Source organism: Phaenicophaeus curvirostris, chromosome 1 (assembly GCF_032191515.1).
Source record: "Phaenicophaeus curvirostris isolate KB17595 chromosome 1, BPBGC_Pcur_1.0, whole genome shotgun sequence".
In the NCBI taxonomy this organism is placed as follows: domain Eukaryota; kingdom Metazoa; phylum Chordata; class Aves; order Cuculiformes; family Cuculidae; genus Phaenicophaeus; species Phaenicophaeus curvirostris.
Window position 1 is genome coordinate 179,418,239 of NC_091392.1, and position 20,882 is coordinate 179,439,120.

Below are 20,882 nucleotides of genomic sequence, written 5' to 3' on the forward strand. Positions count from 1 at the left end.
AATGACACATACAAATTGCAAGTAAAAATTAAATGAAAAATGTAAATATCTGCTGTAAGTTTGACTGACCTTCTCGAACCAGTTTTTCTTATTAGTTTTTGTTTTACTAGCTGTGTCCTAATACATAACTGCCAAAAATCTTTCAATTATTAAAAGAAAGGCAAGAGAAGCTGAAGTATTTGGGCTGTAAGTCCAAGTCTGTTAGCTTGTCTAAGTGAAAGTAATTTCTCTGTGTATGTAATTGCTTAAAAAGGAAAATGGAAGCTCAGAATAAAATGAGTTCTTTGTTCCTATGCATTTGAAATGCTTCTCTCTTCCCTTTAGAATTGTTCCCATTTCTTCTCTAGGAAACACAACTGCTCCTCTCCTGCTTGCAGAAGAAGGAAACATTTTTTTCTCCTTTTCTATAAATTCAGGCTGCTGGAGTCCTTTGTTTTCCTCTACTCTGATTCATAGTGAAGGAGGGACTGTTTAAACCCAAATGTGTTTGTAGCAAAGGTTTGGGTTTTTTGCAGTCTTTCTAACTTGAACACAGTGGATTGCTTCAGTTCTTTCTTCTTAAAAATAATGTGCAATGAATAAGAACAATCATACTTCAAGAAATGCCAGTTCAGTCAAATTCTAGTTCTGAAACACTTCTTGACAGTATTTATTGTATGTCCATGTGGGAGTAGGTGTTTCTTCGAACCACTTCTGTTATTTATATGAAGTCACTTTCTTGCTGACTCCTTTACTGTCCTTTAGGTACCTAGTATTGTAAGGAGAAGAGTGGGCTATGAAACACTTTTTTACTTAAGGGGTACTATATAAAAGCTGATACGAGCAGAAAGGAAAACCAACATGTTGATTAATAGTTTTTAAGCAACTAAGAGGCAAATATATTCTTTTGCTTTCCTAGCTGGAAATGTCTCCTTTAAAGTGGGATTTTGAGTCTAAAGCACTGCTGTTGGGACTGTGTTCAGGTATCACAGTATCTGGTAGCATAATATAATCCTTCAGAATACTTACAAGTCTACTTGAGCCTTTCTAAATACTCTCATTTGTAAGGGAGCCCTTTAAGGGAATGAGAAAATGGGAAAATCTTTAAAAATACTACTATTTTTACAGTTGTCTTCTTGTTTCATTTTGATTTTGCATAAAAGTTTTTTGGGGCAGAATTTTGGGAAAAGCTTCCAATGCACAGTGATGGAGAAAAGTGCAGAACTGCACCCTGCAGTTAGTCATACAAGTCCTGAAGATAGTTTCAAGCTGTTTCAATTCAGAAAATATTATATGTACCCTCTGTTTACATTTTGGAGCTTGTTCTTGGCATTATTTGGTTTGCTGACCACAATAGTTGAGATAGATTGAAAGTATGGGATTTTTTAAAGCACAATACTGCCAGTTTGAAAGTAATTTTTGTGATAACATTAGCAGAAATGTGCAGTGCCTAATGGTAAAAGAAGCTTTGTTACTTCATGGGTCCAGTTAATGCTAATAAACATGTTAGGCTTACCTGGAATTATGCAAACAGTATCATGGACTATGCAGATCAGTTTTTTGCATTGTAAATACGCGTGAGCAGTTACAGCAGCCACTGACAGATGACTGATAGATCCTTGCATGAAGGTTCTTGAGCTGCATTTTTTGTATAACTCATGGGAAGTCCCAGCAGCAGCTTTTGCTTACATTTGCGAATGTTTCGATGTGCAAAGTAAATTTTTCTGAGACCATGATTATAAAGCTATCTAGAGGGAGCAACTAATAATCAGATAAGATAATACTAACATGTCCATTTGTTATCTGATCCATTTAAAATGATGGCCCCTACCTCCCTCTATGATACGCAGCAAGAACGGGTAAGAAACGCCACACCTCTCTGCCCCTCCCTGCAGCCTCAGCTTTACGCTTCGTTTTCTGTAGTTCTGAACAATGTGCATGTATGTGTGTTAGGGGTTGCTGATTTAAGCCTCCAACCCTTTTATAGTCTAGCTTTCAGGGAGAAATTACTTTGAAGAACAGAATCACCATTTCCATTGCAGCTTTGCAGTGATGAGCCCACTTTGCAAGATAGGAAACTCTTGAAAGGCGATAGAAAATGTTTCTGCTGCTGTGTAGAACAATGTTTCTCAGAGGTGCTACAGAATATCTAGTAGACCTTGCTTATTAGGGACAGTAGCACAGGTTTGGCCATTTGTAACAGGTATCCAGATACATCCTGAGGTGATGTTTGGAGTCGTGCTTTATAGATTAATTCAGGAAAACCTCTTTATGTACCCTGCAGTGTATCCTGTGGAGAGGGGGCGGCATGGCACGATGCATCAGAAGTGTGTATAAGACCTCAAATCATTATGACTGGACTTACTTGCAGCAGGCTAGTAGAGGTTACGTAGCATGAAATCTTTCTGAGCTTTAATCTGTAGATTCAGGGTTTGAAAGGGATGGGCTAGGAAGCAAAGTCATAGAATCATAGAATAGTTTGGCTTGGAAAGGACCTTAAAGGTAATCTGTTTCCACCCCCCTGCCGTGGGCAGGGACATCACATTAGATCAGGCTGCCCAAGGCCCCATCCAACCTGGCCTTGAACACCTCCAGGGATGGGGCAGCCACAACCTCCGTTAGCAACCTGTTACAGTGTCTCACCATTCTCATCATGAAGAAATTCTTCCTAATGTCTAGTCTAAATCTGCCCTTAGGCAGTTTATATCTGTTTTTTCCCCTCGTCCTATCACCACAAACCTTTGTGAACAGTCCCTCCCCAGCTTTCTTGTAGCCCCTTTAGGTACTGGAAGGTCGCTGTAAGATCTCCTGGGAGCCTTCTCTTCTGCAGGCTGAACAACCCCAGCTCTCTCAGCCTGTCCTCATAGGGAAGGTGCTCCAGCCCTTCCCTGGACCCATTCCAACAGCTCCATATCCTTCTTATGTTGAGGATTCCAGAACTGAACACAATACTCCAGGTGAAGTCTCACAAGAGAGGAATAGAGGGGCAGAATCACCTCCCTCGCCTTACTGGCCACGCTTCTTTTTGATGCAGCCCAGGATATGGTTGGCCTTCTGGGCTCTGAGTGCACATTGACAGCTCATGTCGAGCTTTTCATTTACCACCACCCCCAAGTTCTTCTCTGCAGGGCAGCTCTCAATCACATCATCCCCCATAGTGTACTGAAATCGGGGATTGCCCTGACCCAGGTGTAGGACCTTGCACTAGGTTTTGTTGAACCTCATGAGGTTCACACATGCCCGCTTCCAGCCTGTCCAGGTCCCTCTGGATGACATCCTGTCCTTCTGGCGTGGCAACTGCAGCACTCAGCTTGGTCTCATCACCAGTCAAGGATCGTAAAGATGAAAAGCTTGAAAAATGGACATGGACAGTGTTCAGAGGGAAGGAAAATGGAAAAAGAATTTGTAAACAGTCTTGTCAACATGGTTCTTGATGGATAGGAATAGGATTAAAATGTCAGGTATGAAGAGAGATGCCTGAATTAGAACAAAATACCCAAGTTCCTGAACTCTCATTTGCAATTTTTTTAAATGAAAAAAAACACCCTGTTTATTCAATCACTCTGCAAACATGATTCAAGTAATATCAGTATTGGAAATTTCTGTCCACTTTATATGCAGGAAATTAGTTAAATGGCTTTCTATAACACTGGCAAATTCTGGCTCTGCTCAAGCTTATACTTTATAAATCATAGGATTTGAAATTAAAAGTTTAATTGGAGTTGGCAGAAATTTGCCAAATGTTCCATGACTAAAAATTCTTATTCAAAATACTTTGCAAGTGCAAAGCATGTCTGTCCTGTGGAAAAAAAAAAATCAGCTGCTATATTAGGAATAATAGGAAAGAAAGAAGCCTTCTGAATTATTTTGGAAGGTATTCCAAATGTACAGGATAAAATGGATCAGGGGAACTGAACTTGTAGAAAGACCTTTGCAATTTGTTTACTTCTAAGGCAGTTACTTCTTAGGAACAGATCTCCAGTTTAACTTTTTGCCAAACCTGAACTCTGTGGCCAGGTTTGAGGTAGGCTGGTTCCATGTCAGGATTATTGGTGTACCCACATAGTTCTTGAGGATATATTTTACTTTAATGGCAAATTATTTGCAACCACCACATCTAGTTCTTGCAGCCTCTTGCAGTTTTGGCTGAATGGAGGCCTCTGACTTTGCACGAGAGGATTTTAACCTCGCTTGTCAGAGACTGCACAAAACCCACAGTCACATTCCTTTTCCTTTTTTTTGTAAAGGGTAACAATATGAAGCTATTGAAAGAATTTGCCGTAGTCATTCAGTAAGATTTATGTGACTTCGTATATTAACAGTTTAAAAAAACCAACAAAAAAAAAAGGCAAGAAAAACACCACTATGGTATTCATTTGGTTTCTTTACAAAACAGGAAAGTAAGAAGTCAGGGGGAAAAAAAGAGTTTCATAAGAGGTGTTCAAGCTGGTAAGCTAATTGGTTTAGATAAACACTGACATGAAAATGCTTGTCGGGGAGATCTTCTGCCAAAAAGCAGATCTTGGAGTTATTTAATGTGAAGAACTATTACTTTCCAAATGTGTAAGTCAGCAAATAATGTCTTTAGATTCTGCATCGTAAGATCACTTAAAGGATTATTTAACATATCATTAGTACTGGTAAACAGCAATTACAAGTACTTACCTGGTCTTTCCTTCTAGCCCACATTCTGAAGTTTTATGAAACAAATTCAGTACTTCATGAACTTTTTTTATTACAATGTTGACCATGTTTATCAGTTAGGTTTTCAGTGTGGCAATCAGCTAATACCTAGAAGGTAAGAAAGGAAATGTCAAAACTTTGGACATGGGCATCCACAGCTTCCCTGGGCAATCTGTGCCAGTGCCTCACCACTCTCCTAGTGAAGAATTTCCTTCTTATGTCTAGTCTAAATCTGCCCCTCTCCAGTTTATATCCATTTTCCCATCAGCTGAGCCTCTACAGAGCTCTGAAAGTTGGTCAAAAGAACTTTTGTCAGAAATAAACTGTTTTCACTTGCATCTGTGTTAATAATATTCCTGGTAGGGGCAATACATTTCTCTGGGAGACATTGGTTTGACTCTGGCAGGTATGGGGAGGCTGGAACCCATGTTTCATGCTCTGAGCAAGTGACTTTATTATTAGGGATTTCTCATCCTTTGCTGTAAGAGTGTGTGTCCTCTGAAACAAAGTGTTTGGCCTCAGAAAAAAGGACTACATTGAGAACAGAAGCTTTCCCCTGCGGTTCCCAGTGAGGTGTCCATGCAGTAGGGTTTGGTCCCTTCAGATACCTCCCATGGTAGTGGTGTAGTGAGATCCAGGTTGCGGCGTACAGTATATGCTGCCCTGCACACCCCCTTACATGAGATTCTGGGGTTTGTCAGATTTCCTCAGCTGCTCTCTGTGGTGGTTTAGTGGCTCAGTGTGCAAATCTGAAGTAGAAGCAGCAGCACTGAAAGTCTTTAAGTTTCAGTAGTTATCAATTACATCATCTTTGAAAGAAAAAAAAAAAGAGAATATTTGTTGATATGGGGGCAGAGTGTGAGAGTGAGCAGATTGGGTACCTGTTAGGTAAGAAAGACCATGAAGATCCTCCTCCTGCTGACGAATGTTACCTTAATGCTCTCTGTACTTCTTGAATTCATTGGGTTTTTATATAGCTTTTATTATTGACTTAATTTTAATTTTGGGTTGTTGCTCACAGTTATCCTACTGCTGTCCTTCAGACCTCTCTCTGCTCATTCCCTTCTGCTCTGTGTAAATTCACACTCAGCTGAATGAGGAGAACTGTTTGGTTTAGAACTATCGTAATAAATGTATAATTTTGATAGTCATAGCTGTGCTAACGCTGAAGCGAAGGACAGAGCAGCAAGTGCACATGTTTACTAATACACTTAATCTAATTTAAGCAATTGTGAAATGGTGCTGTAAGCATTGTGGTAAGGTATTCAACTCTGAGGCTTTCAAATCTTGAGTCTTGGCTAGACGTTAACTTAGTGTTGGTTAAACCATGTGAGGTTTAAAAGTCTCTAAAAGCTGAAGAGTGAGATCTAGGCTTCTGGTCCACCACCCTATAATTTATTTTCATGTAGATAGCTTGAAATAATGATATGTATAACATAATGGGAAAGAGTTATGTAAACCTGATTAATTTTTCTACGAAGGACGATAAAAATGAGCAGTAATACAGACATACTACACGTAGTCATGCTTCTCTCTGAGCTGAATAGGGATGATGCTGGATGACAGCTTTGTAAGGCAAATATCTGATCTGGACTCCATTGAAGATGCTGTGAGTTTTCTTACTGACTTTAGTATGGTAGATGCTTTGGGCCAACCATATTCAGTATTGGTATTAGTTTCCATTTTCCTTGTCATGTTATAGTCTAAAGACTCATGTTGACTAATGTAGAGAGCTAGAAAATCACAGACAGGTATGTTACAGGTATCTAATGTCACCTGCAGTTAAAACAGAAAGAATAGAGAGTTGTGTAGTGGAGAAATAAATTTAGTTTCTTTGAGACTGTCATTTGTGTGTCTAACTTCAGAAATGCCTTTATTTGCAGCCTTTTATTTCAGTGGAAGTGAATGGTAAAACTTGTCTTCTTTTTGCTATGGCTTAGACATTGATAATTCAGCACAGCTATAGAAAATGCCCACTGAATGACAAATTGGGAACTTTTTAGATACTTTGTTTAAGAAATAGAGAAGTCTAGCAGAACGCCTACTGGTGGATTGTTGTATCTGAGTTGAGGTGCCTTGTGCAAGCTTTTCTTAAACAGGGATGTTTATATGTAGTGCTTCTGTCTGCTTTCTTGTAAGTGTATGCGGGACAGTAGTACTTCACGTGTTTGCTTTGGTATCCGTGCAAGTATTATATCGGTACATTTGTAGTGAAGTTAGTGGAGCTCCCATAACAGATACCCCACTAACCAAAAGCAGAAATGGGCATTTTCCCTACAGTGAAAGTGAAGACAGCAGAGTAATATTACATCCAAAACAAAGTAATGCCTTTAAATTTGACGGCATTTTCTATGCATTCTTTGTCTGTCTTCCTTGGAGATAGCAAAAAACCCCAAACACCTGGAAAGTATACACTCAAGAGTGAATCAGCGTAAAAATACTGTTTCCTTATTGGAAGCAATGTGTTGAAATTTTAAGGTCAACTTGTGTTTTTAAGTTTGTGCCCTAAGTTTTCTAAAGGAAACAGTTTTTTCGTTACTGAAGTACAACAGAAATTTGTGGTAGCTATGTCTTTAATTTCATGGAAGTTTTACTACTTTTAAAGTAATTCTTTTAGAGCTCACTTTTATAGTGGAGTTGATAAAAATGGCTTTGTTTTGAAGTGGTCCCTTTGCCTTTCTAAAAAATTATTATTTTCAGTTTCTGGTGGGAAAGAGGATAAAAGTGTTGGAAGATCGGTATACCAGGAATTGGAAACTGTTTATTTAATCTGTCCGATCATGTTGTGCGTCTGCGTTGTTCTTCCTGCACAGACCTGTCCATCAAAATGCACTTTTGGTTGCTTCTGCTGTAGCTGTGCTCTCTGTGCTCAAGTCTGTAGGTGTAGCTGAGCTCTTCATGCCCGCTAGAGGCATTTTGCTCCATGTCTATGCAGTTTGAGCATGCTGAGCTTCAGTGTTGCACTGCGTGCTGATGGCAGGAAATGATCAAAGTAGAAAGAATATGAAAGGTAGGTTTAGGAGAGATGGCAAAGCTGCAGTTCAGGTTTGTTTTTCTAGTGCAAATAATAGAAGAAGCTGTAAAATTCAATGAACTTCCAGTTGCATCATTCTCTACGTAATGTGTGACCTTTACGTGCTCTGGAGACTGAGAGGTAAAAGGAAACGTTTTGGAGGGTTTCTGTGTGCCTGGTGGTTTAAGATCTTTGGAGGGAGAGGAAAGCTTCCAAGTCATCCCAGCCTTCCTGCATTTCTCAAGCCATAGAATAGTACAAAGTTTGACAATTTCCTATGTAATTCAGTAAAACAGTGTTCAACTATTTCAGTCAAATTGTGATCAGTGTTCATAGCATAATCAGCTTTTAAAATGAATGTGATGTCTTCTAAAACACTGAGCTTCTATTTTGAAACTGTTAAAAGAGATACCACAACTTGATTGTAGGACTAGCAGAAATAGTTTGAAATGCTTTTTGCTGTAAAACATATTTTGTTGTAAAACACACCAGCAATAGGTTTCTGTGGGAATGTATTTCAGTGAAATTTCTTCCAAAAAGGCTAATGGAATTTTAAAAAAAAAACATAAACAAACAAAACAACAAAAGCAAAATAAAAAAAAAAAACACTTTAGAAGCTAATTTCATTTTCCTTAAGTTTCAGGAAGTAAAGCGAGGAGCAAAAGACTTCAGTTTTCTCAAAATAGGATATAAAACAGTGATTTCATCAGAAATAATGAAACTTTGTTTTCGCTCCGTTTACAAACAACGGAAAGTTTCTCACAATAAAATTTCAGAGAGCTTGAGTAGAAAAGCACTTTGTTACTGAAGGATTTCACATTTTTTATGTGGAAACAGCAGGATATTTGTAATTTAATGAGTCTGAGGTTTTGATAGTTTGGTGATTTAATGTATCTTTTCAGTGCAATCAGTTTTACTGCTTTATTGGTAGGTGCTCTTTGTGTATTGCCTGATGTCAGGATATTACTTCAGGGAGATGTTATGATGTTACTTCAGGGAGAGTCACGTACGGTTTTTTTTTTCCTAAGTATTGCAGTTTTAATTAAATGCCAGTAGAAATACAACCAAAAGGTAAGTGGTCAAAGAGGAAGTGCTGCACAGAGGAAGGAGATAGGAGAAGCCATTCAAATGTCTTGATTTTCATAAACGCAATGACTGCCTGTACTCATGTGTGTCTGACACACAAAAAAAAACCACCCAAAAAATCATCAGAAGTGTTCTCACACTGGTGTTATCTGCATGTGACGTGGGGGATCTCGTATGTGGCATTTGAAAAAATCCCCAAACCAACTTATTTATTTGTCTTTTTAGAAGTGTTGATTTTAAAACTGGAAGATGATCAACGTTTCTAGATCCCCATGAAGTCATCCAAATAGAAATATACTGGCCTTTAAACTTGAATTTGCATCATTTCTGTGGGTGTGAGCAGGATCCAACATGCTTTTGTACTTCAGCACTTGGGCATTTTTGTCCACAAAAATGTCACTTACATTTATACTCTGCTCTGATAGTTTATGTAATTCAGATAGAATTAGAAAAAGATAAAAGAATAAGGAAAAAAGAAATAACTTGCTCTAGTTTTCAACAAGCTTGAAGGAAGCTAATGAAAGAAGTTGAGTTGGCAACAAAAACTTCATGGTGCTGTCATCTGGATATTCTGTAGCTCTCTACGTATTGTTATCTGTTAGTCAAATCATTCAAAATTACAATGTTCTATAATTGCCATCCATTCTTTCTGCTATCCCCTGAACATGTGAGGTGAATGAAAGTATTTGAAAAGTTTATTTTATATAAAGTAGTGACCAGCATTTGTCCTCTGACATCCAGTAGTCAGACTGCTCTGTCTACACAGAAAAGTATTTAGACTTGACCTTATGGTGTAAACTGGAAACGAAGTGTTTTAAAGCATGGTAATTCAGTAATTTCCTGCATGTTTTTTTTTCTAAATATCTAAAGGGAAAATATTCTACCTTCCAACATTTTTCCAGAGCCTGAGCTAGCCTTCGCTGGTCAGTCTTCAAGAAAGAATTTGGTGTGTGTCCATGAGGAAAGGCACTGAATATAGTGTCTTGTATTATTTTCTGAAAGCTAATACTGGTCTAATTTGAGAAATGTTATCTTGAGCTTTTTGCAGACGTTGCTGAGGTCCCAGTGACCGTAGCTGTATCTGTAGTTTCCCACATAGACATATTGACCTAGATCTTACAAATTGTTTAGATTTTTTTTTTTCCCTCCTTTTAAGTGGTTTTTTTCCCCCCTTTTCATTGCTAGCTCAGCACGTGTTAGGGAAAAATTAAAGCAGTTATATTTCATTGTATTATTTCTGCCTTGAGCAATACTAGGTCTAGGCTGAGGTAACTGGGCTTGAGATATTCTGTAATGGTAGTCGCAGGAGTATTGGCTCAAATTAAGATCAAAACTTTTCTTAAGGGGTAGGTTCATGCCCAAAATGCTGCTCTGCTGATACTTTTGTTAATGTTAGGGTTTTTTTTTCTTTCTTCTCTCTGATGTAATTTTCTTCAGATTGAAATGTTTTCAAAAGATGATTGATAAATCCATCACATAAACCAGATTTCATGTTTGTATTGCCGTAATTTATTATTAAACATGGCATATTGTTTTTGGAGCTCCAGTTTCTTTGTCCTGTTTTTCTCTTTTACATTATACAAAGCACATTGGGGAGATTTTAATAGTCCTTTTAGCTTTTAAATATCATGCAGCAGTCTCTTCTTAATAGTTTCAGGACACGTACTTTCCCCTAAGCAAATATTACTTTTTCTAGAGAATTGGTCTTTCTGTACGTGCAGTTCATCCATATCCTCTGCAGATTATATGTTGTATCTTTTTCACTCAATTAATAATTTGTTGACTCATTGGTTATGTTGATGAAAGATACTGTCCTGCTTTTGTAAAAACCACTGTCTTCACAGTTTCCTGGGTTAGTTAGCTGGGTTAAGGAAATTGGTGGTGGTACGTTGTACCTAAATTTGTCCAGCTAATGAGAAACTGGAAAGAAGACAAGGCTTGAAACTGAATTACTGGCTTTAACTGAAAATCTTCAACGCACTTTGTTATCATGTCTCCACTTGTACTTGGAAAAATAGTTCCTGGAACTTCTCTTAATTGTTTTTCTGGGAACCAGGACTGTGCAAGTCAATTAGATATGAAACTGCTAGAAGGTGTGATGTTGTACTGTGACAATCTGATTGTTACCATAGTAATTACATAAATAAATTCTCTTTGCCGAGACAGGCGTTTGTGACCCAAAACTTCTTCTGAAGAAAGTGCTTAAGTGGTATTTTGCTCTTAAATGTAAAAAATTTTCATATATGGAAATTACTACAGAAGTGTTGTTCTTGATACTGTGTGATGTTGGTTAATGTAATTGTATTTTAAAGCAACTCTTCTCTAATTCCTCTACTGAAAAAGTCTTCAAATCTGTAGTATTTTCACAGTTTAAGGCTGTAGTAATTCTCAGCCTCAGAGTTTTTGGCAGAACATTTTGTTGCGGACTGATACATTATCATTTCCGACAGCCAAATGTTTCGCATCGAGTGGGTTTTAGTTTATACATTGCACACAATTTCTTGTGCTGAGGTTGGGGGCGGGGGAACTGACACCAGTTCAGTTTGTCTTTGAAACCTTTGGCTTAAAAATTTCGATAAGTAAGATTTGTCCAAGAAGTAGTCACATTGAAGCCTGATTATACTGGGGAGCCAGGAAGTCAGCATGCTCACTGCTTCAGCTGGAGATTTGTTTCTGTAGCACCACTGCTAGTGCAGACCACAGATCCATCTGGAAGAGACTCATAGCAGTTGCTCTGGGGAAAAAACGTGCAGGACTGGCCTGCGATGCTATTTTCTTATGTGTTGTTCAACAAGAAGAATACAATGAGAATTATTGTATTCTGTAGTGTTTTGAGGACATGTGTGCAGTTGTTTTTTGAATTTTCCACATTCACAATGTTTTGTAGCAGTTACTTTCACAGCTCAACACTCAAGCTGTATGAAACCAGTTGTGTTTGACTTTCAGACCTGTTGCCTGATAATTTAGTTTGGTGACTGATAATCCATGGACTACTGGACTGGCATAATGATAACTCTGTTTATTATATTGGTAGTAATTCTTTAAGCTTTGACTTTTGAGCATTGAGTTGGTGTTTTCAGAATTAACACTTAACTTATTTTTATTGTGAGTGAGAGTAACATAGGAGCCCTTTTTATAAAAGTAAAGGAGACTTTCCTTGTTCATTATTTTGCTTTAATCATTGAGTATTATAGCTATTCATCCAGTCATTGAAAGCCATGAGATCTTTTTGCACTGAGTTTCTTTTTCCTGAAAACTAAATAATTTTGTGCTTCTGGCAGCCTTCTCTTTCCTGCCTCTGCAACGTTTCCCTGTCATCTGTGAGTGTTAAACAGCAGCTGTCCTAGCAAAGAACATGAGACTTCACTGATAACCTTCCTTCACTGGGGAAAATTGACCATTTACTTGTACCGTCAGTATCGGTTATTTAGCGAGTAGCTGCATTCCCTTCTGCACCGTGGCAGCATTTTCTTTAAAGAGCCTTTCCTGAAGGAGCCCGTCAGAACCTCCGAGTTGAAGATCTCAACACCTTCTGCAGGATTACTCCCTTCTGAGATGTGTTGATTGCTTTAGAGGAGAAAACCTGGGAATTTGTAAGGCATTTCTTTCCTTTCTCTGCCCCAGTAATGCCACAGCGTCTTGTGTCATCTTCCAGCTGCCTGTTTCTGTCTCTTCATTTGACCAAATGCAAACGCTTGTATTGTAATAAGGTGAATGGGACAGGGGAGCTGCTCTGAATGTAAAACTAAGCCCTTCCCTGCCAAACACAGTTAAATAAAGCAACAAACCTGCACCTCAACTGAATAAAAGCAACAACAAAACTGTAGTTCCCTGGACCAGTTCTCCAACACTGCTGACCCAGGAGGGGTTGGGGATGGTAGAGAGGAGGGAGCAGGTTAATGGGGTAGTTTGGGACCATGTCTTTTGGTGGAACACTGGTTTGTGATGACTTAATATATTTGTATAGTTAAGGTTTGGATGTGCTGAATATTAACTCCTTAGTTACTCTGCAGGCCTTGCTTTTTCTTGATAAAAAGCGCTCTAAGTTGAATGAGTCTTGAGCAGAAAAACCTCTGAAGAAGTTGGTGTGAGACCCCTCTGCAAGCCATGTAGTAGCAATCTCTATGGAGTTATGCTGAGTAGTTTAAACAAAGTAGTCGAATAAAAATGTGATTTTGCTAGTAGACTGTCTTTCAAAACTCCTTTCAGTGCATCTTATAAAAAGTTAGTTATATGGAATTGGCAAATATGAGCAGTCCTGATGACCGTGGTTGTTTTTTTTTTTTTCTCTGCAGTATTCTAGGGGTGATTGGTTAGCAGAGCCACAAAGCAAGAGCTGTGTCAGTAGTTTTCCTGTTTACAGAGTGTTATCATCAGTCTGTGTAATATTTTTGAACGTACCAACAGTATTAGTCACTATCTTAACAAAGAAGGTCTGTCATCTTTATGATTAAAATTTAAAGACCAGAGAGAAAAAAATGAAGCTACTGGAAGCTCTGGATTGTCTTTTAAATTTGTTTCACTTTTTAATTTAACTTGACTTAGTTGCTTTTTAAAATAGCAGCAATCACCCCAAATATCTTGTTGTGCCCATCAATTGTTTGACTTGCTGTGATAATGCAGCTTGAGGCTTGTTTTTTTATCTGTCCCCACTTCTGCTCATGATTTCTCAGCGAGAAGTGTGTGTGGTGGGCCTCTCAGAAGTTCGATGGCTGTTTTCGCATGCACCCTTCTTCATATCTGTGAAGCACGTGTTGGTTATGCCCTTGTATCCCGCAGCGACGTAGCCCAGTGAACCTTTGCTGGGAGACCCTGTAAAACGTAGATAATTGTGTCATATAAAACCAGCTGGTGAAAAGCCGTTTTGGGGGTTGGAAATGATGGATTGATTGTTCTGAGATAGAACTTCTGAGTTGTACCAGCATTTGCCAGGCCTTTTTGGGGGCTTTTGGGGAAGACCAGATTATTACAACAATTCAAAGAGAATGCATTTGCAGCATTATTTAAAGCAACACAAGTTTAAGATTCATATCCATGCTGTGGTGACCTGGCTTGCTTTCTCTGACTGAAGAGATTTGATCTACTTTTTTACTACACCTTTATATAACTTCTCTGTGAAATCTCCGTTTCTCCCATTAGAGACACTTGATTTCATTTTAATAGGTATGTGGATACACTGGAAACCACCAGTTTCACAATGGGTCCTGCATGCCAGAGCAGGCAGTGATTGCTCTTTTTTTTTTTGGTGTAATAGCTAATTTATTTTATAAGAAACTGGAACATGAGAGACCTGAATGTTTGACTCCTAACAGGTGAGTCTAGGGCACCTGCTTTCAGGTCAGCTGCTCATGTGCTTTGTGTCAAGGACTTCAAATAATTAGTGTTCATGATATGTAAGTGTATCAGTGTATGCTCTTCACTTACTTTGTAGTTTATGACTTTCTAAGCCTCTTGTTTGAGGAGGGAAATATCAAAATATTACTCTCAAATGGCCAAATTAACTGTTTCTTTTCTGCCTTTTTTTTTTTCCACTCTATATGCTACACATTTAGACAAAAAGGAGGCCCTCACAAAACTTGACGGCAATATTACTTGATTTTAAATGTTGGATATGAGTAAGGTAGGAGTAGGACTTGTATTAGACATTTGCTGTAAGGAATTAGAAGCAAATCTGACAGAACTCTTATATGAATGAAACAGTTAAAGCTGTAGTTAATGTTTTTCTTTATAAACTTTTAAGAACTATCACAAATAATATAGTTTATATAATACAACTCATGTCTGAAATTAAAACTGTTTTAAAATCTGTTTTTTAGTGATAAATAGTTTTTAAACTTAGACTGTGAAATATATTTTGTTCTGGCAGGCCTAAATTATTTCAGAAACTTGAATAACAATTTTCATGTGAAGCTTCTGAAAATACATTTGCAAGCAAAACTGAACTATCTGGGCATGCAATTCTGTCATGGGAAAGAGGAGTGCAAATAGCTTGTGCTATTTTCAGTCCCTGCACTTCCATTCCAAAGTGGTCAATTCTAAATAGGCTTTGATTTTGCTCTGCAGAATCACCAGCACGTTTCAGGATATTATGAAGAACAACATTTCTTAGTTATGTATTGTAAAGATAGATAGATTCAATAATTTGAGGTGGTTTTGATTATAAAAAAAAAACCCCAAACAACAAAATCAAAAGTAACCCAAAACAAAAATAACCAAGGGAGCTTGGCATAATGGTTTAAACACATACTTTAGTGATAAACACTGCATTAAAATTTAGTGCTAGCAAATCACTAAGACCTGAAAATCAGTTAGGAAACCATAAAACAAAGACAAAACCAGTCTTTAAAACGCTGCTAATTAGCACTGCTGAGAGTAAAGCTGCTCAGGGGCTTCTCCTGGAGTCAGCAGGCTACACCCAAACCCTAGGGTGGCTGTTGTCCACATTTAAGGATTTAGGTCTTTCATTTAATCTTTTCATAGAAACCAAAGTCCAGTTAAACGTGTTGTTGGGACAGAACTCATGTAGAGATCAGGAAGCTGGGAAGCACCTCTGTCCTGTAGTTTCACCACAGCCAAATAAAGATTAACCAGAGAGAAGTTCTCCTGGTTTTGTCCATAAAAGGAGCTTTCAAACTGGCGAAAAATCACTGCAGATGCTTGTGATGCAGGTGTTGCTGCAGGGGAGCATCCTGCAGAGGCTCACTTGGAGTTTAGCATTGCAGCGTTATAGTTAGCCTTGGAAAGTGTGAGGGGGGACTAAGAGACATTTCAGTCTTATTCTTCATTCTGATGCCCATGGCTGTTTGACCCTGAGAAATTTTAGGCTGTAATTGCTTTTTTTTTTCCCATGAATAAAACAAGACTTCTCTAGCCATCTCAGGAAAGTCTCAAATGAAAAGCAGCATTTCACTTAATTGGTAAATTTATTCTGTGGCTGCATCTAGTAACATGAATCACATACTGAACATTAAATAAAAGTAAAAGCTGTGCAAAACTCTTTTCATATGAAAGGAATGCATGGGAGGTGATCTCTTGACCTGAAATGCTGCTTAAAAGCTTTAAAAAGCAATACGAAATTTGTAAAAGATAATGGGAATAATACCACTTTAGAAACAAGTTACTGATGAACATTCTCATTTGATAAAGCTGGACCTTGGGGTTAAAGTTCTTTTGTAACTACTATTTGGAGGACTGGTAATTGTCTGTTTAATGACATTATATTTTGCTCATTCGAGCGAGAGGTAGATTGTTGAATACCAAGTAGTGGTACTGAAGCTGAACAGAGTTTGCCCTGATAGGCTTGAGAACTCCCTGTAAGCTGCAGAATGTGCTTCAGATTTGCTAAAATAGAAGTCCTTTTTGTGTTTCACTGTAAAGAAAGAAGGCAAGGTTGTAATTAAACCCATTAGTTTTGCAGGGTAGGGGGGTTGAAAAAAGTTGTGTTTTTTGTGAGACACCAGCCTCAGTGTAGCACCTCCTCCTGTTCTACAACTCAGGGGCTGTGCATTTAGTGAAGGAGCATGGAGGACTTCATCTAAAGCCCTCTCAGCTGTAAGGTGGAAGTTGTGATCGGTGCCCACCTTATCTTTCATCAGGTCTCAAACTAAATAACCTTTTCTTGGTTATGCAACTACAGCACAAATGAAGTTTCTGCAGTCTGGCTAGGTGACTTGACCGTGGTTTGTTGAAGGGCACGTGTTGCATTAGTGTTTTCACATATCCCACCATGGCTGATGTTAGCTGGTCTCTTTAACAAGATGCTTCTACACAAAGAATGTCCTCTTGTTAAGTGTAATTCATCTGACTTGATGGAAGGCAGCAGTAGATTTCATAAATTCTTGTAAAGTTTGGCATGCGAGCAGCTGATTGAAGAGGTTGTTTTCAGTAAATGTGGGACATCTCATACTCGCCGTTTTCTGCTTTTTCCTGCCTTACTCCCAACTTTCTTTGTGTTGCTGCCCTATCTTAATGCTTGTTCTGGGTCTGCTTGTGATTCTCTACGGACCTGGCTTAAATCTGGTTTTGCTTTTCCTGTTAACCTTCTGCTGGTTTAGTGCATCAAAGTGAATTATGTAGATGGATGTTGACTGATCATCAAAGCTGACAAGTAGAAGAGGAGGAGTGGAAATGATGCAAAAGTAGGCAGGTCCCTTCTAAAGGTGTAGCAGCTCTTGTGTTGCCTCACCTTATCTAAGGGAATCACACTCTGTGAAACTGGACCAGGCTTAAGAGAGGACCTGGAACTCAAGTTGCAAGTGCTAACTTCAAAAATAGTAACTTTCTTGACCTCTCATTCCCCTTTATCAGCCCCTTTTCCTCCTACTGACGCTTCATTGAAAACAATTCTTTCTCAGTCATTAATAGCTAAAATGGGAAATGAATGAAGAGACTCCCTTTTAGTTGAGGAATCAAGATGTTTCAGCAATGAATTAGTGATTGCTCTGGGAAGGAAACTTAAGTTTTTCAGAGCATAGTGAAACACTAATGGGAATAATAAAAAGGAAGAGGCCAAGTGGCCAGAAGAATGAGAAATGGAGAAGGTCATGTCTCTGCATTTCCAGCAAGGGCAGCGCTGAAAGAAACAAGTGAGAAGTGCATGCACTCCGGAGTCCAGGGAAAGATGATGCAAACCAGCCCAAGAGCTGATCTGATTGAGAAATGATGGAGAAATAACTATGTGGTTATGAGTCAGTAACTGATGTTTTTGTTATGGATGAAACTACTCTAGTATTGCCAAAATCATAATTTAAAAATTACACCATGTGAAAAACTGGTGAAAATAAGCTCTCTCATTTCTCTGAATTTTTAGTTGTTGCACCTCAGGCTGAGGGAAGTCTTAATGCTAGTTTTAATTCTAGTAAATCCAATCTAATTTTACTAGAGCTTTTCTTCTCGCCTTAGCCAGGCGATACAGCTTGCTTTACATGCGTGCTGGGCTCCTGTTTGTTATTTGCTACAGATTTATTATCTGTGTCATTGTGTTTTAATATCAGTAGCATGCATTTGTAGGAACGAAAAGACCATGGACTACCACATGATGGATTACATGCTAATTGTTGAGCTGATTGATTTTAAAGTATTCTGGTTTGGGGATCGTTTGGAGGAAAATGCCAAGTTTTGCCCATTCCATTCTCTTACTGTGTCCTGGGCTGCATCAAAAGAAGCGCGGCCAGCAGTGCGAGGGAGGTAATTCTTACCCTCTACTCCTCTTTTGTGAGACCTCACCTGGAGTATTGTGTCCAGTTCTGGAATCCCCAGCAATAAGAGAGATATGGAGCTGTAGGAATGGTTTCAGAGGAGGGCTACAAAGATGATCAGAGGGCTGGAGCACCTCTGCTATGAGGACAGACTGAGGGAGTTGGGGCTGTTCAGCCTGGAGAAGAGAAGGCTCTGAGGAGACCTTATATAGTGACCTTCCAGTGCCTGAGAGAGGCTACAAGAAAGCTGGGGAGGGACATTTTACAAGGAGATGTAGTGACAGGACAAGGGAGAATGGCTTTAAATTGGAAACAGAAAGATTTAGGAAGAAATTCTTCATGGTGAGGCATTGGCACAGGTTGCCCAGGGAAGTTGTGGATACCCCATCCCTGAAAATGTTCAGGGCCTGGTTGGATGGGGTCTTGAGCAGCCTGTTCTTGGTGGGAGGCATCCCAACCTCCCATGGCAGCAAGGTTGGAACTGGATGATCTTTAAAGTCCCTTCCACTCCAAACCATTCTATGATTCTGTGATTCCCAGTCTTATGGACACTGCTTTCTCCCCATGCCCTGCGAAGGCAGATATTTGCTAGTCAGGTGTTCTTCTGTGGCTTCTGCAGTTCTGACGCTGCACTGTTGGAAGGCAACATTGTGCTCAAGGATGAGTCTTGTGTTTAAAGAAAATAAAAAAAACACCAGCCAGCAACCCTATATTTTCAAAATTAATTATAAATATGGTACCAAAATGTTTTCCCATGCAGTCTTGCTATTTCAGCAAAATTCTACTCCATGTATGATGCAAAAGCCTGAGATTTTGTTTCTGCAAGACTGCGGTGTATTGCTAACATCAGCAGCAGTCCTAGTATTGCTTCAGCCAGAGCCTTCTCCTTTCTGCAGATGTCCTCTCCACATTGCCTCCTGCCTCAAGTTCTTAGTAGTTTCAGATGTATTCCAGCTGCCTTGCCTAAAGTACTGGTAGTTGACCTAAAATCAAAACAGGTTTTGGGTTGGAACACAAAGGCAGAGACTTAATGCGAGCAACTGTAGCTCTTGCAAGAGGTAGCTCTGTGTTGTGTTACTGTAGAGATCTGAATAACCCCCAGTGTGATTAGATGAGTTTAAGAGTGTTTTGTGTATTATAATGTGTAAAATACTGAGTAGATGTTGTAGCAGAAATCGATTGGCACTAGATTTGGCAGTAACTTCTAGTCACCGATGTGTTTTTTTTCTGAAAATGTGACCTTTTATATGTTCTCTTCCATTGTTTGCTCTTTTTTCCAGGAATGGCTATTTAATAGGAAGCAAAAAGAGGTGCTAGAATACAGCTATGTCTGAACTTTGCTGCTAGCCTGTGCCTAATGGGCTGCTATAGAAACAGAAAGTGTTTGCTATGTTTAATAGTTTAAATTTTGCTGGATAAATTTTAACTATTTATCTGACAAAGATGAGCATTCGGAAGTACTTCAAAGCATAGATCTTCTGTCTAGGATCATATTTTGGGAGTTGTTTTTGGAGAAGGGAAAGAATCCATCCAGTGTGATTGTCTGTTGTCAGTAAAATGTGCTGTTACTGTCATTTTTTAGGGGTCACCTCTGTTTGATCTTATCAAGCAGTCAAAAGAACGAGAAGGCCAGACTGATCAGCCTGAGCCCACATCCAGCTTCAATGTGCCTTTCCAACATAACCACACTGCGGCAGACCTGTAAGTGACACACATGCTTTGAGATCTAGTAAAATGTGAAGTCAATATCACCCTTAATACTTAAATGCGCTTGCATTCTGGTTTCCTACTTTTTAAGCTTGATACTCTAGGTTATGTTGAACTGTTATGTTGGCTGCTGGTTATTATAAACGTAAATTTAGTTAATTCTGAAATCTTTTTTCCAAGCCCTTTCAGACTTGTAATTGCAAACTGCTTTTTTAGTTGTCCGGGAATAAATTAGTCTCTTTATCAGATATTGAATCAATACTTCTATTTTTTTAATTGCTGATATGGGAATAACAGGTTCTAGTAGCAATTAATGTCTTCTAATGGGGGAAGAGGGAAGAGTTCTTGCAAGTGTCATTCATAGAAGGTTATTCCTTTATCTTGTGATGTTGAAGTGCTTAATCTATGTTGAATCTCCAGCTATCTTTCTCCTGTGAGACCTCCTTTAAGTGCCACTTCCACTCCAGAAGCTCAGCCAGGTGTGACTCCCCAGACACAGAAACCACAGAAATCTACCTCCCTGTCTCTGTTTTACAAAAAAGGTTTGTTTCTTCTGTATGTGCTGACATTGCAAAGTCACCTCTTGTCATTTATTTTTTCTGGCTTTTGGAGCTCACCATTTTTTAAAAGATTGTAATAGAATTTGTAGCAAACACTGTGCAAACCCTCGACTGCCTTTAGAAGAAATAGTGAAACGGTGCTGGCAGGTTAATGTATGTGACCTACACACTGTTTGCAAGAAGTGATTGTAAGAGTGGCCATATGGGCTCAGATGGAGAGTCCTTCGGTCCTAGTATCCTTTTTCCAGCAGTCAGTGTAAATAGACATCACAGGAAGCTTAAGAACTGGATGAGCATATGTGTGTTTCCCCTGAATACTTTCCCAAGCTTTGATTTTCTCCATCTCTGGGGTTCTTCTTAGCCTTTTGTAACGTGTCCACTTAGTAATGCTCAGTAGATTTGTGCTCCAAATGCTTGTTTAGTCTCCTTTTGAGTCAATATAGATGTTCACATGCAGGATTACTTGGTGTGGACTTCATGTGTCCACTACCTGTTGTGTGACGAATCTTTTCCATTTATCTTGAAACTGGCTTCTACTGCCTTCACTTGATGGCTCGTTCTTGTAGTGAGAGGTGGTGAATGTTCAGTTGCTGTCTGTCTTCTATCATGCTCCTTTTATTTTGTGTACTCCAATTAGTACCATTTCAGTTTATTTTT

At 38.9% G+C, this 20,882-nt stretch overlaps 1 protein-coding gene across 1 annotated transcript in view; it reads left to right on the forward strand.

Annotated features, from left to right (window-relative positions):
- RB1 (RB transcriptional corepressor 1) overlaps window positions 1–20,882 on the forward strand; it is a 78,575-nt gene that overhangs the window by 52,090 nt on the left and 5,603 nt on the right. Inside the window, exons 18-19 of the mRNA XM_069881393.1 lie at window positions 19,541–19,659; window positions 20,086–20,207. Of these exons, the coding sequence (XP_069737494.1) occupies window positions 19,541–19,659; window positions 20,086–20,207 (241 nt within the window). The remainder of the gene's footprint in view (window positions 1–19,540; window positions 19,660–20,085; window positions 20,208–20,882) is intronic.